This window comes from Neopsephotus bourkii, unplaced genomic scaffold (assembly GCF_033783945.1).
Source record: "Neopsephotus bourkii isolate Nb327-2 ecotype Australia unplaced genomic scaffold, CSIRO-AGI_Nbou_v1 NB_620, whole genome shotgun sequence".
NCBI lineage: Eukaryota > Metazoa > Chordata > Aves > Psittaciformes > Psittacidae > Neopsephotus > Neopsephotus bourkii.
In genome coordinates this window covers 2,770,732-2,783,875 of record NW_026901120.1, presented here as the reverse complement: position 1 = coordinate 2,783,875, position 13,144 = coordinate 2,770,732, and the positions used below count along the sequence as shown (strand labels likewise).

General features: G+C 43.2%; 1 protein-coding gene across 2 annotated transcripts in view; it reads left to right on the top strand.

Moving 5' to 3' along the window:
• The window catches only part of LOC133211604 (A disintegrin and metalloproteinase with thrombospondin motifs 2-like), a 177,968-nt gene that overhangs the window by 42,445 nt on the left and 122,379 nt on the right, over window positions 1–13,144 (top strand). Inside the window, exon 1 of one of the 2 annotated variants that reach the window (XM_061352120.1) lies at window positions 9,051–9,165. The exons of the other annotated variant lie outside the window; for it this stretch is intronic. Coding sequence (XP_061208104.1) covers window positions 9,106–9,165 — 60 coding nt within the window. The 5' untranslated portion in view covers window positions 9,051–9,105. Of the gene's footprint in view, window positions 1–9,050; window positions 9,166–13,144 lie in introns of those variants that run through there. 2 annotated transcript variants of the gene reach the window in all.

Below are 13,144 nucleotides of genomic sequence, written 5' to 3'. Positions count from 1 at the left end.
AGTTCTGCTTTCACTCCCGTTCTGCCTTTTCCATCTCTTTTCTTTCCTCCCTTTGGTGTTTTGAGTCATGGGTCTTCCCATTCCATCTTCCTTCCTGCTCACAGCAAATAGAGGATTTATCTTAAGTGCTTTTCAGGTGTGCTGAGACTCCAAGCAAAATGCTTCCTGGGCTGTTAGGCTGGCATGGAGTGGACAGAGCCGCAGGGACCAGGTCAGCAACTTGTGGGGCCTGCTTTCCTTTTGCTCCTCTGCCTGCCTCTGCTGTCTGTCCTTGTTCAAGAGGTGCATGAACCGGTGCTAGGTCAGAGTGTGCTGTGTTCAGGCTGCCTCAGAGGTCACTGTCAGAGTTTTGAGTCATCACATTACCCCTTCAGCACGTTAGTCATGCTTCTTGGATGCAAACCAGAGGCTGGGGCTGTGTAGGGTCAGAGTGGTGACGTAGAAGAGGGAACACAGCTGTAGATGCATAAGGGTTAGGTGGAAGGTTTTGGTCCATTTTCCCCCTGAAAAGATCACTCCCACTCTGCCCAAACACTAAATTTACTCAGAAGTGTCTATATAAATAGATTATCATTAAAAACTGAGAAACAGCAACTTGTTTTTGAGAGTTGTAGAGACTCAGACATTGAAAATGGTTTTATTTAGCTGAGAACATGTCTCAGGAAGTGGATGGGGAGCCCCTTTCCAGCCTTTCAAAGAGTCACCCTTCCTCTCTGCTCTCCCCTCCTCTGTTTTTCCATCACCTCTGCACATAAGCACTGAGCAGAGCAACGTCACTTGTCAATCCTCTGCAAGCACAGGCCTCCCACTCTGTCATGGGGACCTGGAGAGACAGAACTTGCTCTGAGGTCCATCACCATGTGTACTGGACCCTCCTGTTTATCCTCAGGTAATGCACAATCCTGTTTCTTTTCCTGTTTTTATACACTTCCATGGGTTTGCTCAAACTGCCAGCTGACAGTATGGCTAAGATTCTGGGAATGAATGTACATATGAGGTTTGCACTGTGGGTCTCCTTTCAGCGCTGCCGACATTTGGGATCCCAGTGTGCCCAGAGCAGCACTCATTCAGCTTCCCAGCAGAGCAGAAGCTTCTTTGCTGACGTACGGCCCTGTTCTCTGGTACTGTATTTTGTTCTCAGCTGGGACTACAGCAGTGCTCTGTAATGTGCTGATTTGCAATTCCCTGACATATGCTAGTTACAATGAGACATTAGGTTTTCAGGAAAACAGCCCTGCTAATGTACATGGGAGATAACACACCAGATGAGTGTTACAAGAGAGATCTGAGACATCTTATTTAACTTAATATCAAACCAAATAGGGAAACTTTGCAGCAATGACTGCCAGATTATCCTCTGAGGACCACAGCCTGGCTATTTGGCTGCCGATGAAACTACATATTTTCATATTTACTAATAGGGGAGAAGTGAACTCTCCGTGGTGACTAATACAGATAGTGGCAGCTCCAGTTCCTCTTCATTCATCACTGTACTGCTTTCCCCAAGCAAAGGTCAGTGGATATATTTGGTTTGTGTGACTCCATTGTAGGATTTACGTTCATGAATCACCAGAGGGTCTGTGATTGCATCCTGGCAGCATAGATCCAGGGAATTGCTATTTCAGTAGCGTGTGCACCTCTTTCCTGATCTTGTTGGAGGACAGACCCAGGTGGTGATTTAGTGCAAGGGGAAGGTCAGGATGTGGACGGTTTACTCCCTTAGCCTGTGATTCACCTTACCTTAGGTATGTTCTCTCACATGGCAAGGGACAAGGTCTATGATGTGGGCTTCATCTTGATATTTACAACACCCAGGTACTGTTGGGAGAGAGGCCATGTCTTTTAAGTATGCCAGTGATTGTCTTCAAGTAGGTCAGTAGGTCATGTCCAGATGCCTTTAGTTTCTTTTGAAGAATCACACTTGTAATCCAGGTGTTGATACGTCTTTTACACTGCAGGTAAGATAGCACATGCTATGTTTGTGTAGAACAGGCATTTCAGATGCAGAACGGTTGGTTGTAATGACCAATTCCTGTATGCTTTCCTTCAGGGTTCACTTACGTTAAGTTTATTTTAATGAATATTATTGAACTTTTCACAGGAGGGTTTAGTGAGCAGATTGGAAATTCTGAAAAGGATATTAGAACTGGGTGAATAATTCATAGAAAGTAATTTATTTTATGAATGTCACCTTTTCCTAGTTTGAATTGCCTGGGAGTAAAGCGTGACTTGCTGGAATTTAGTTGTTCATTAAAATTACACACCAAATAATTTCTGTCAGCAATCCTTACTTTGTAGCTCGTTCACAAGCAATTTATTGTGAGCAGTTGATGTTCACTGGACACAGAAATTCCAGGATTTATTTTTCCATTTCTTGATTACATTGTCCTGACTTGCTGGTCTTTGCTTTATTGAAAGAGTTGTCTAATATTCCAGTGCTCCAGTTCATGACTGTATGAGGATATTGTAGTATTTGCCAGAATTTCCAGTTCTGGCCAGCTGTTCTGCCAAAGCATTATTTCATTAGAAGGCAGATGAAACAATTTCATTAACAAAAGTAAGCTGCCAAATTTATTCCTGTCTTCTACCTACTCTGAAGCTTAACTTCTGATCTTCATAGTAATCAATATACAAAGGCTGTTTCCATCATGGCAACATCACCAGACTCTAGTGTTGACTTTTTCAGGCTTAAGTTTGCAGAGTGAATGAGGAGGAGTGCTGACTTTTTTGTCTGTTTCTCTGTTCCTAATAACGGGTGCGAACAAGTCCATGTCAGGTCCAGAGATTGTGAAGTTTTACATAAATAGGTTTTGGCTTTGTGTGTTTTTTGTGTGGGTTTTGTTTGTTTTGAACAACATTGACTCAGTCACACAGTAGCACGAATTAGTTACCTCCAAATATCTTTTCCATAACTCACAAACCTCATCAGCTAATGAGAGCCATGTATCTTTGCACTTTTTCAAAGCTTCAAGCTCATCCAATACTTCTCCTCTACACTGATCTGTAGAAACTGCTCCAGTGTTTCTTTTGCCCACTATAATAGGCTTTATTTATGCACCAGATTGCAATATACAATATTAAAGTCATTAGACATGTATACTGCTGCTTATGTGACAGGGTGATGCATGCTGCAGGTTTGCTGGCTGCAGTAGCTCTGAATGCATGCTGTTGGTTACACTGTGCTGAGCTTTGGGACTCCTGCAAACTGGGAAGTGATGCTGACCTTAGGAAACACCCTGGTTTGTTGTCTCTCCTTCTAGTCTGCCTCAGTGATCGAGTTGTCATTATTGATGCAGTTAAATCCTATTAGAACTTCAAGAAGTGTGTGTTATCCACCCCAGCTCTAATTTATGTTGTTGGATGAGCACTGAAAGTGCAACTTCAGGACAGCACAGACTGGCAGCCCATGCCATGGTGTCCTCAACATAAAGAGGACATGGATCTGTTGGAACAAGTCCAGACGAGGGCCACGAGAATGATCAGGGGACTGGAGCACCTCCCATATGAAGATCGGCTGAGAAAGTTGGGGCTGTTCAGCCTGGAGAAGAGAAGGCTGCATGGAGACCTCATAGCAGCCTTCCAGTATCTGAAGGGGGCCTATAGGGATGCTGGGGATGCACTCTTCATTAGGGACTGTAGTGACAGGACAAGGGGTAATGGGTTAAAACTTAAACAGGGGAAGTTTAGATTGGATATAAGGAGGAAATTCTTTCCTGTTAGGGTGGTGAGGCACTGGAATGGGTTGCCCAAGGAGGTTGTGAATGCTCCATCCCTGGCAGTGTTCAAGGCCAGGTTGGACGAGGCCTTGGGTGATATGGTTTAGAGCGAGGTGTCCCTGCCCATGGCAGGGGGGTTGGAACTGGATGATCTTAAGGTCCTTTCCAACCCTAACTATTCTATGATTCTATGATTCTATGATTCAGTACTTGGCTGCTGCCCTGCCAGGAAGACACTTCTTGAAATAGCATTGCCCATGGTGATCATTTGTCACATTTGAATTGATACCTGGCAGTCGGTTGTAACCCGTTTTGTTTTTCGTCATTTCTTGCATGGTTGTGCCTTCAGCCTGACATGTGACTCCCATATGGAGTCAGCCTCCAGGGCTTTGTGCCCTGATCGTGTGTATTACGGTTGGACTCTATGATCTTAAAGGTCTTGTCCAACTTAAATGCCTCTATGATGTATTCTCTATGCAGACTGCAGGAGGCAGGTGCCTGAGCTGCGTAGCCCTGCATCACTGGGCAGTGCAGACTCTGCCCCGTGCACCTGGGTAACCACGCTTCACTTACACTAGCTCAACTTCTCCAGCTGCTCTGTGTTGGCAGATCAGAATTCTTTCTGATTACCCTGATGTTTACCCCAGTCCTGGTTTGTTTTTTGTATCTAGTCCTAGTGCGCAGGGCTGTGGTTTGAGCATAAGCAGTTTGTGGGTTGTATGTGCCTGCGATGCCCAACTCTACTGAGCTACTGCAGTAAAAATAAATACCAATACTGCATGGTCAGTATTTATTCTCCCTTTTCCACTGCAACAGAGAGCAATATAATAGGCTCTATTTAGCATTTGCTCATTTGCTTCGCAAAGTTCTCCCTGTTTTTTGCTCTGTTTACGTAGGTGTCCGGTATTGCTCTTCACTGTAACTTGCAGTGTGTAGTTTTTACAGAGTAAACATATACTCAGATCTGTACAGAAAATTCTTGGTTAATAATAGATGAGAAGAACATGACCTGTTTTGATTTGACGTTATACATCCCTAAATGGGGTGTGTAAGGGAGGCACATCGGGCTGTCTGAAATGCACAAAAAGACAAAAATATTAATAGCTATGTTTTTTTTCAGTGCAGAGCTCCTTACACTTGGGTCAAAGGAAAGGGAAAGAAAAAATTCCATTGTTAATGTGTGTATTATTAATGAGCATTAGCTCTCTTGGTAGGACCTAGCTCTTATCTGTATTGCTCAACTTTTGGATGCAAAACAGATTAGTGGAGAACAAATGGAAAAAAACTCAGCAATTATGTCACTCATCTTTTTCTGTATAGCAGTAGAATGTGAGCGGATACCCATAGGTGTGTACTGCCTGAAGGGACGTGCTTTTCTAAGGACAGTGTCTCCAGTCTTTGCTACAGTCTTGATAGCAAGAACATTGGCTATTCTGGTTTAGGCATTTCCAGCAAGAGTACAGTTAATCCCTTCCTTGCTAGGAAGAGCTGCAGGTTCAGCACGACTAGTGGGTGAGACAGGAGTTACTGGAGGAAACAGGCAGATGGGGGAGTCTCTGCCTAGGCTTCTCTATCCACATGTTTTCCATATGAATCAAATGCTTTAAAAAAGCATTGTAGGCACATTAGACTGTGATCACATGGTCTGTGCTGATCTGTATATGTATTTACGCTGCAAAGCTGCTCTGTGGTACTGATATTCTAATTTGATGATTTTTTTTTTTCCATTAAATCCACAGGGGCCTCCTGATTTCATCCCCTGGCTGTTGTTTTAGAATTGCTGTGTGCTTTGCTGAGGAAAGATTAGGTCCCGTTTGAAAAGCAAGTTTACTTACTTTTTTATGCATTCAAATATTTAGTTATATTTCAGCTCTTTTTGAACGAGTTAAGAGTCCCTGCATGTTAATTTTAGCCCTCTATAAAATTTCTACAAGCACTGAACTAAAACGTACAAATGCCCAAGTTTGCCTTGGCAGAGAGCAAAAAGGAATTTGAAAGTAAATGGATCTTTCAGCAATTTTTCCCCTATGAATCACTTGTAAGATGGGAAAACCCTCTGTCTGTGCACATCTTTCACCTATGCCAAGTATCTTCATCGCTGCAGAGCCACAAGCAGGTCTTGGAGAGCAGAGTCCCAAAGACCAGATGCTGCTCCCTGGATTTGTAGTTCTCAAGGCTTTGCATTTTATAGGCCCTTGACTTGGGATACAGAGCTGAGCATCAACAGCTCTGGCCATAGTGAGTGACTTTGCATTCTGAAAGGAAACATTAAGGGGAGTTTTTAAGGTGCGATTTAATTTCCCCCATGAGACAGAAGCAATAAAAAAGGATGGTGCAGAAGCTGCAGAAATGTTTGTTTCTTAATTGATTCCTTTCCAAGGAAGTTTAAAAGGAAGGAAATTTGAATAGCTGCTGAAAGGAGCGTTCTGTTATCTGCGTCTGTAACCCTTATTTTCCAAGGTTTGGCCAGTATTTATACATCTCTCTGTTGAGATGTATTTTTGGCACCAAAATAGTGGTTGTGCTTTGCATAATCATGTGATTCACTTCAGAAGCTGCCTGCAAGAAAGCTGAAGTTCTTCTTATTTTAAAAATGCAATTAAGTATCAAGCATCATGCTAATTTTTAAAAATCTCTGCAAGACATGAAAAAAAGTAGTTTTCAATTCCTGTGAGATTGAACTAAAATGACTTTTTCTTTTCCTGCAATAAACTATTAAAATTCAGTGGAAACTCTGTAAGAAAATCCTTAAAGAAATGGATATTAAATAGTGACCTTCACAACTCTGCTCTCTTCTCTTCCTCTTCTTCAGCTCAGGTAGGAAGTAGCTACCAAAGGTTGTTGCTGTCAGGCTGTGATTAAGTGTCAATACCTGCAGTGACCAGTTGTACAAAGACAATACGCTTGTGAATGCGGAATTTAGGGAGTGGATGAACAAGTTGGTTCATGCTAAAATCACTTGGTTCCCCTGCACATACTGATGTGTTTATAAGTAAGGATGCATTAGTGCATTTAAAATTGTGTCTGTGTTAATGATGGATGATAAAGTGAAGACATCCCAAATGCAGCACATTGAGGATCACAAGCCCAGTGTACAACCAGGGGGAGTCTTAGCTCTGGGAGCACACGGGTATTTTTGAAATCCCTTTCTTCATGTGCTGTGTTTTTTCCCAAAGCTAATTTACCTTCCTTGCATTTCCTCTCTTCCTTCCCAGGGATCATCCCCATGGGTTGAAAAATTCCATCTCCTTCTTGTGGTGATTTACCACATTTCTAAATGGGTATTACCCCAAATGGAAAACAAAAATGGGTATCTGAAAATTCCTTAGTGAATTGGAGTGGGCTGAAGTCCTTCCCAAAGCAGGGGTGACATGAAATGTTTTCATAGCTTAGACCTCTTTCAAATGCATTCCTGGTTGCTGATGTGATCATTTTGAAGTGCGAATTCACCATTATCTTCTTGCTTATGAGGCATTTGTGCCCAGAAGAAATCTGGACCACTAAGTGAGGGACACCCCTGGAGATGCCATTGTTGGCCCTGTATGTTTGTGCTTCACGGGTGTGTGAGAGCCCGCTTGAAGAATGAGTGGAGACCTCTGTATAAGCATTTTTAAAGACTGTTTCATCCATCACCAGTTAAAACCTTCAGGGATGACTTGCTCTGTGTGTGTGCATGCCACCACAGGAGAGAGCTTGGCAGGACAAGGGTTAATTCCCACTGCCCCATGCTCTCTGCAGGAAGCTGGGTCTGATCACGGTCTGCTGTCATGAGAGTAAGTAACCTCTGGCTTTCCAAGACAGAACAGGTTCCTTGCACATACGGTAATTCTGACTGATGGAAGGCTGCTTCAAAAGTTGAAATATGGCTAAAAATGACAGTGCTTGTCCTCAGGCTCTTCTAAGGGAGCCAGTGTATCGTGTTCTTTTGTGCTCCTCATTTTCCCTACCTCCCCTTGCGCTTTAATGTTTCCAAAGGTTTGTTAGTCCTGCAGATCCTGGGGGAAGGTGACCGTTTGCATCTGGTTCTTGTGCTGCTGACTGGGAAATGCTGTGTCTGTGCCCAACCATACTGCCCTAGAGCTGGTTTGTCTCCAGGAGATTCGGCAAGTGCCTGGTCCTGCCCCACTGCTATCTGATGGCTGCAGCATCACTGTCCTTGGCTGCCTGCTCACAGAGGCAGACCTCCACTGAGCACAGATGCGAGGGGAGAGGAACAAAGCAATCACATTTGTCCATTTACTAAAGCAAATCTAAGTGTTGTGCCATCTGTTCTGCAACTACAAGAAACCCTGTGAGCTCTTTGGAAAAGGCAGAAAATATGTTCCGAATCTGGAGTGAAGATGGATGTGAAAATAAGATGCTGAGAATTGGTAGGAGCCTGGATAACACCAGAACAGCCTGAAAGTAACAAAACAAAAACTTCAAGGAGAAAATACAGGAAAGAAAACCTGCCCTGAAATGGGGGGAAATCCAACATTCATTAGATCTTTCTCCTGTATCTTCCTCATTGCTTTTCATGTGTGTGTTCATTTTTCACATTGATCCTATTCAGGAGAGCAGATCCAGGTTGGTATTTAGTAGTTCAGAAGTGCTGTGGTACAGCGGGAGCCTGCAGCACTGCGGGTGAGGGGGACCTGTCCCTCCTCAGTGACAAGAGATGCAGGGTGGCTCGGGGTGATGCTGCCTGCCCCAGCCTCGCATCGGGCCTCCTCTGCCTGCTGCCAAAAGTCACAGCCCTGATCCAAGGCACAGCTGTGTGCCGTTTTTCAAAAGCCAGGAAGGAGAACTGCAGACTGTGTGAAAAATGATAAAATCTGGAAAACTTTTTAAAGCGACCTTTATAGCTTTGTGAAATTCCTGCTTCCCAGAGTTCAGATGAATCCCATGAAAGTCTAATTGTGTTAAGCTCCAAACTGTGCTGCAGCCACTGGCCCTGGGCTGGTGGCCCTGCTGGTGGTAAACAGCTAGAAGAGAGGGCTGTACGTTGACCCACTCTTTCAGGAGAGTAGTGAAGGCACAGAGAACGTAATGACTTATCCCTTAAAGCTTCTGCTTTGTAAACTGAGAACTGTGGTATGGATGGAAGTGACTCTGATGCTGACAGCCACTTGGAGCATGAGGTTTTGCTGGTAGGAGAGCAAAGAGTATCTTGTGGTTCATGCTCTAGCCTGGTTTCCCATTTCTGCCAGAGTTCCTGCAGGTCCTTGGGCAAGTCATTGTTTTCCTGCATCCCATATCCCCAGTGAGGAACAGAGGATTGTTTTCCTCCGTCACGGTGCTGTGAGGCTCCGTAGGGTTGGCAGTTACCATAGAGATTAGGGACCTAAATAGAATCTGAAACCTGTTGAAGGAGAGCAATGAAACCTGATGGTGTTACCAAAAGAGCAGCATGGCTTTGGCTGTTTTGCGTGGGGCAGCTACAACAGGTTGTAAAACTGTCACAGTGGGTGTACGTACTGTGAAACCAGGGTCAGCTGGAACATAGACTTGTAAAACCAGAAAGCTCCCAGTACAAACTCAACCTGTATATATGAACTAATATCACTCGTTAAACAAATAAACTAAAACAGATTTTAGTCTTTAGGATCCTCTGGGCATTTTCATTTAATAAAGTCTTTTGGTCTGGCAGGAGTCCAGGACCAAGAAGTCCAGACCTGCTTCTGTTCTTTCTGGGGCACCCTAGAGCTTTTGTGGCTCCTCACTGTTTGTATTAAAGGTCTTTAATTTGCTATAAGATGTTAGCTGGAGATTGAAAGCTGTGGAGTTACTCTGTGGTTTGTTTTAGGCAGAGGTAGGCAGGTGAAATCTTGTTTTAATCTAATTGTTCCTCTCTTTGTCTTTACTGTGAAATGATGACTTTCAGGTATTCCTTATTGCACCATTAATTGTTTTCCCCTTTCTCATTCATATTAAACCAAATATTTAATGTCTTTAGTCTCCCTGCTAAAATGAGTGGTTTTGAGGTCCTGGTCATTCCTATTCAACTGCTTTGGAAGCGTTTCACTTTGGTTGTATTTGCATCCTGATTCCAGTGTTTTCAATGCAGCTTTGCCACTGACTTGTGTAACAAAATAATAATGCCATCTGTCTCATCTTTTTTTATCCCGTATTCAAACAGACTTTTATTTATTTATTTATTTAGGTGCTGGCTGACTTTGGCTGTGCAGTGAGAGGAAACCTTCACTGAACTGGTTGCAGTAGTCATCCATTCCTCATGCAGCTAATTAAGGATGTTGTAAGAAGTGTAGGTTGGTTTAATGCTTCTGCATTTTAGTTTTCTGTCAGCGTTAGCTTCCATTTGACAGTTCCCTGTGTGTTCATTCCCTGGTCTGCCTGAATTGTGCTATGTCAATCATGTAGTTAACAGCAAATTTAAAGTGGGAAAGTGAGGACTTTGTTGCCCTCCTCTGTAATTTTTCAGAGATGTTGGAAGTTCATTGTGAAGCTCAGTGGCTCAGCAGTCACATGGCAATGTCCTGCCACCAGTGTGCTTGTCCATCTGGTCTGGGTTACACACGAGTTGATTGGAAACTCTTACTTTCTGGATGAGAGAGGTTTCACTGTCACGCCCTACCATGTTACTGATGGACATCCTCATTTGGGATGCCCTCAAAGGCACAGAGCAGCCAAGTTTTGCCCTGTGCTGGATATTTGTTCCCCCTCTAGGCAGGATTTCGAGACATCATTGCGATACCTGACCTTGGTTTGGGTGGTGAAGTTCATAGAATAGACCTCACCTGCAGTATTGTGTGCAGTTCTGGTGTCCTCAACATAAAAAGGACATGGAACTGTTGGAACAAATCCAGACAAGGGCATGAGGATGATCAGGGACTGGAGCACCTCCCATATGAAGATAGGCTGAGAAAGTTGGGGCTGTTCAGCCTGGAGAAGAGAAGGCTGCATGGAGACCTCATAGCAGCCTTCCAGTATCTGAAGGGGGCCTATAGGGATGCTGGGATGGACTCTTCATTAGGGACTGTAGTGACAGGACAAGGGGTAATGGGTTAAAACTTAAACAGGGGAAGTTTAGATTGGATATAAGGAGGAAATTCTTTCCTGTTAGGGTGGTGAGGCACTGGAATGGGTTGCCCAAGGAGGTTGTGAATGCTCCATCCCTGGCAGTGTTCAAGGCCAGGTTGGACGAGGCCTTGGGTGATATGGTTTAGAGCGAGGTGTCCCTGCCCATGGCAGGGGGGTTGGAACTGGATGATCTTAAGGTCCTTTCTAACCCTAACTATTCTATGATTCTATGATCTGATAATTCCTTTTGAAAACTAACATTTTTTGTCCATTTGTAAGGGGAGATAATTGGTTTTCTTACTACAGTATTTCCTCTGGTCTAGATTCCTAGCTGTCGTTCTGGTAACTATTTTTGAACAGTTGACTTTAAGAAGTTTGTAAGCGCTGTTGCTGGCTCAAGTGCTACAAATGTTTTTGTTTCTTTTTTTTTCTCTCTCTGCCTAGTAGTATAAATTTATAATGTCTGTTTAGTTCTATCTCATGAGATTTACAGGCAACTTTAAATAAGAAAGCCTCGTTGTTTTATAGAAGACATGTAAAGTATGGAAACCGCCTCCTGAAGAACTTCCTTAATATCTTTTGTGGTAATAGTATTGTCCAAATAAACACATGCTACTTGTAAACTTACCAGAATGTGTGGTGGCACTAACCCAGCTCTACTGGTGTGAATATACGAGCCCACTGACATATGGTATGTAATTTGATTTCTAGTAGTTCTGAAGGATTTACAGGCTGATTTATGTTTCTTTGCATTTATTTCCCATGCTCTCTTATTTTCAGGGAGTGCATCCTCTATACAGGCTCCCTTTGACTCAGTGTATGTTGTGTTCAACTTCTACCTAGTTCCTGCAAAAAGGTTGGAACTTCATTTCTATTTCTGTGAGAAAACAGGGACTTTTATTTTAGCTTTTGCCCAAGAGTAGAGGTGCTGTTTTTTTTTCCAAAATAAAATGTTATCAACAGTCTACACCTGCTAACTTTTTATGTTTCTACAGTTATTATCTAACTGTGGGTGTATTCTTTAGAATGCATGTGAGTATTTTAAGTTCTTTTGTGATGCTTGAGGATTGGTGAAAAGTTTATGGTAACTGGAGCCATAGTCTAAGGAACAGACAGAGGGAACATTCTTGTTCTTCAGCTCAGGCAATATTAAATTGTTTTATTGGTAGTTGCAGCCTCAGAGGGAGCAGAGGGGAAAAATAATCAGGAAAAGCACAAACAAAAAAAAAAACATAAAAAACTGGAGGTGATCAAGATGAGGGAAAGACAGTCACATGAGCCATACTGTGTTGGGCCAGATGTCCATGTAAGTCCTTATTCTGTCTTCAAAGACCCCCAGTAGTGAGTGATTGTCTGGTGTTGCAGCATTAGTGGCCTCCTGTTTTCTTAGTAGACCCTTTCCTATGGCAAGGGGTTCCAAAACTGACATGTGTGTTGTATGAAGCTGTATCCCCATTGTCTGTCTGGCTTATTGGTCTTTGTACCCAAGGGTGCTTGGGGAGCTCCTTTTAGAACCTGGCTCTGCCTTTTCATCTGCAATCAGTCCTTTGGTTCCAAAGCAGTTTTGAGCAAACCATGACACATGCAGTAGCTAGATGGTTTCATGTCTTAGTTTTGTCAGGATTAAGTCCTGTAGCCTCTTTATTGTAGATTTTATGCTATGACCTCCTCTTCTGATTTTTCAGTCTGATGCAGACCCTTCAGTTCAGCCTTAGATGGGAAGAGCTCTTCTACAGGGGCCTCCTCCAGGTTCTCTTAGGTGGGCATGGTTTGAAGAACCTCGTTTAATTTTGCTGTTACAGTACTGTCTATGTGTTCTCCTTTAAACCTGCATAATCTGTTGGCCTTACAGATACCCTGATGAGTTTTCAGGTCATGATGTATTTCAGAAAGGTTTTATAATTAGTTTTTATGCTTCCTGCAAGTTATCCCTCAGACTCTCTTTTGGCATGCCATATTGTGATTTTATCTTTCATCTGCCAGTTTACGGCCCTTTCAGTTTTCCTTTGGTAGGATGCCTGTATGCTTCCATGCTCCCTTGCCTTGCTGTTCAGCAATGCTGACTTTCATTTGCTCTGTCTGAACTTGTTTGGTGGATGCTTGCTCTGGGACTTCAATACACTGTCTTTAATGCTACCTGCAATGAGGTTCTTTTTTAGGTGTACACTTCATTCTTCTCGTGCAAGTTCTTTATTCTTATGTACTCATCCTTTCTGGAAGTGAACACTGCAGAAGTATTACAGGTCTTGTTGCTCTTGTCAGGACATCAAACATGAGCATGATGTGGTCAGTGTTAATGGGTATTCTTCAATGGCAACAGTTAACTGTACTGATTAGGAAGGTGAGGGCTGCATCCCTTTTGAGGGCTGGGTCTCAAGAGCTTGAGAAGCAATCACTAATGATACCTA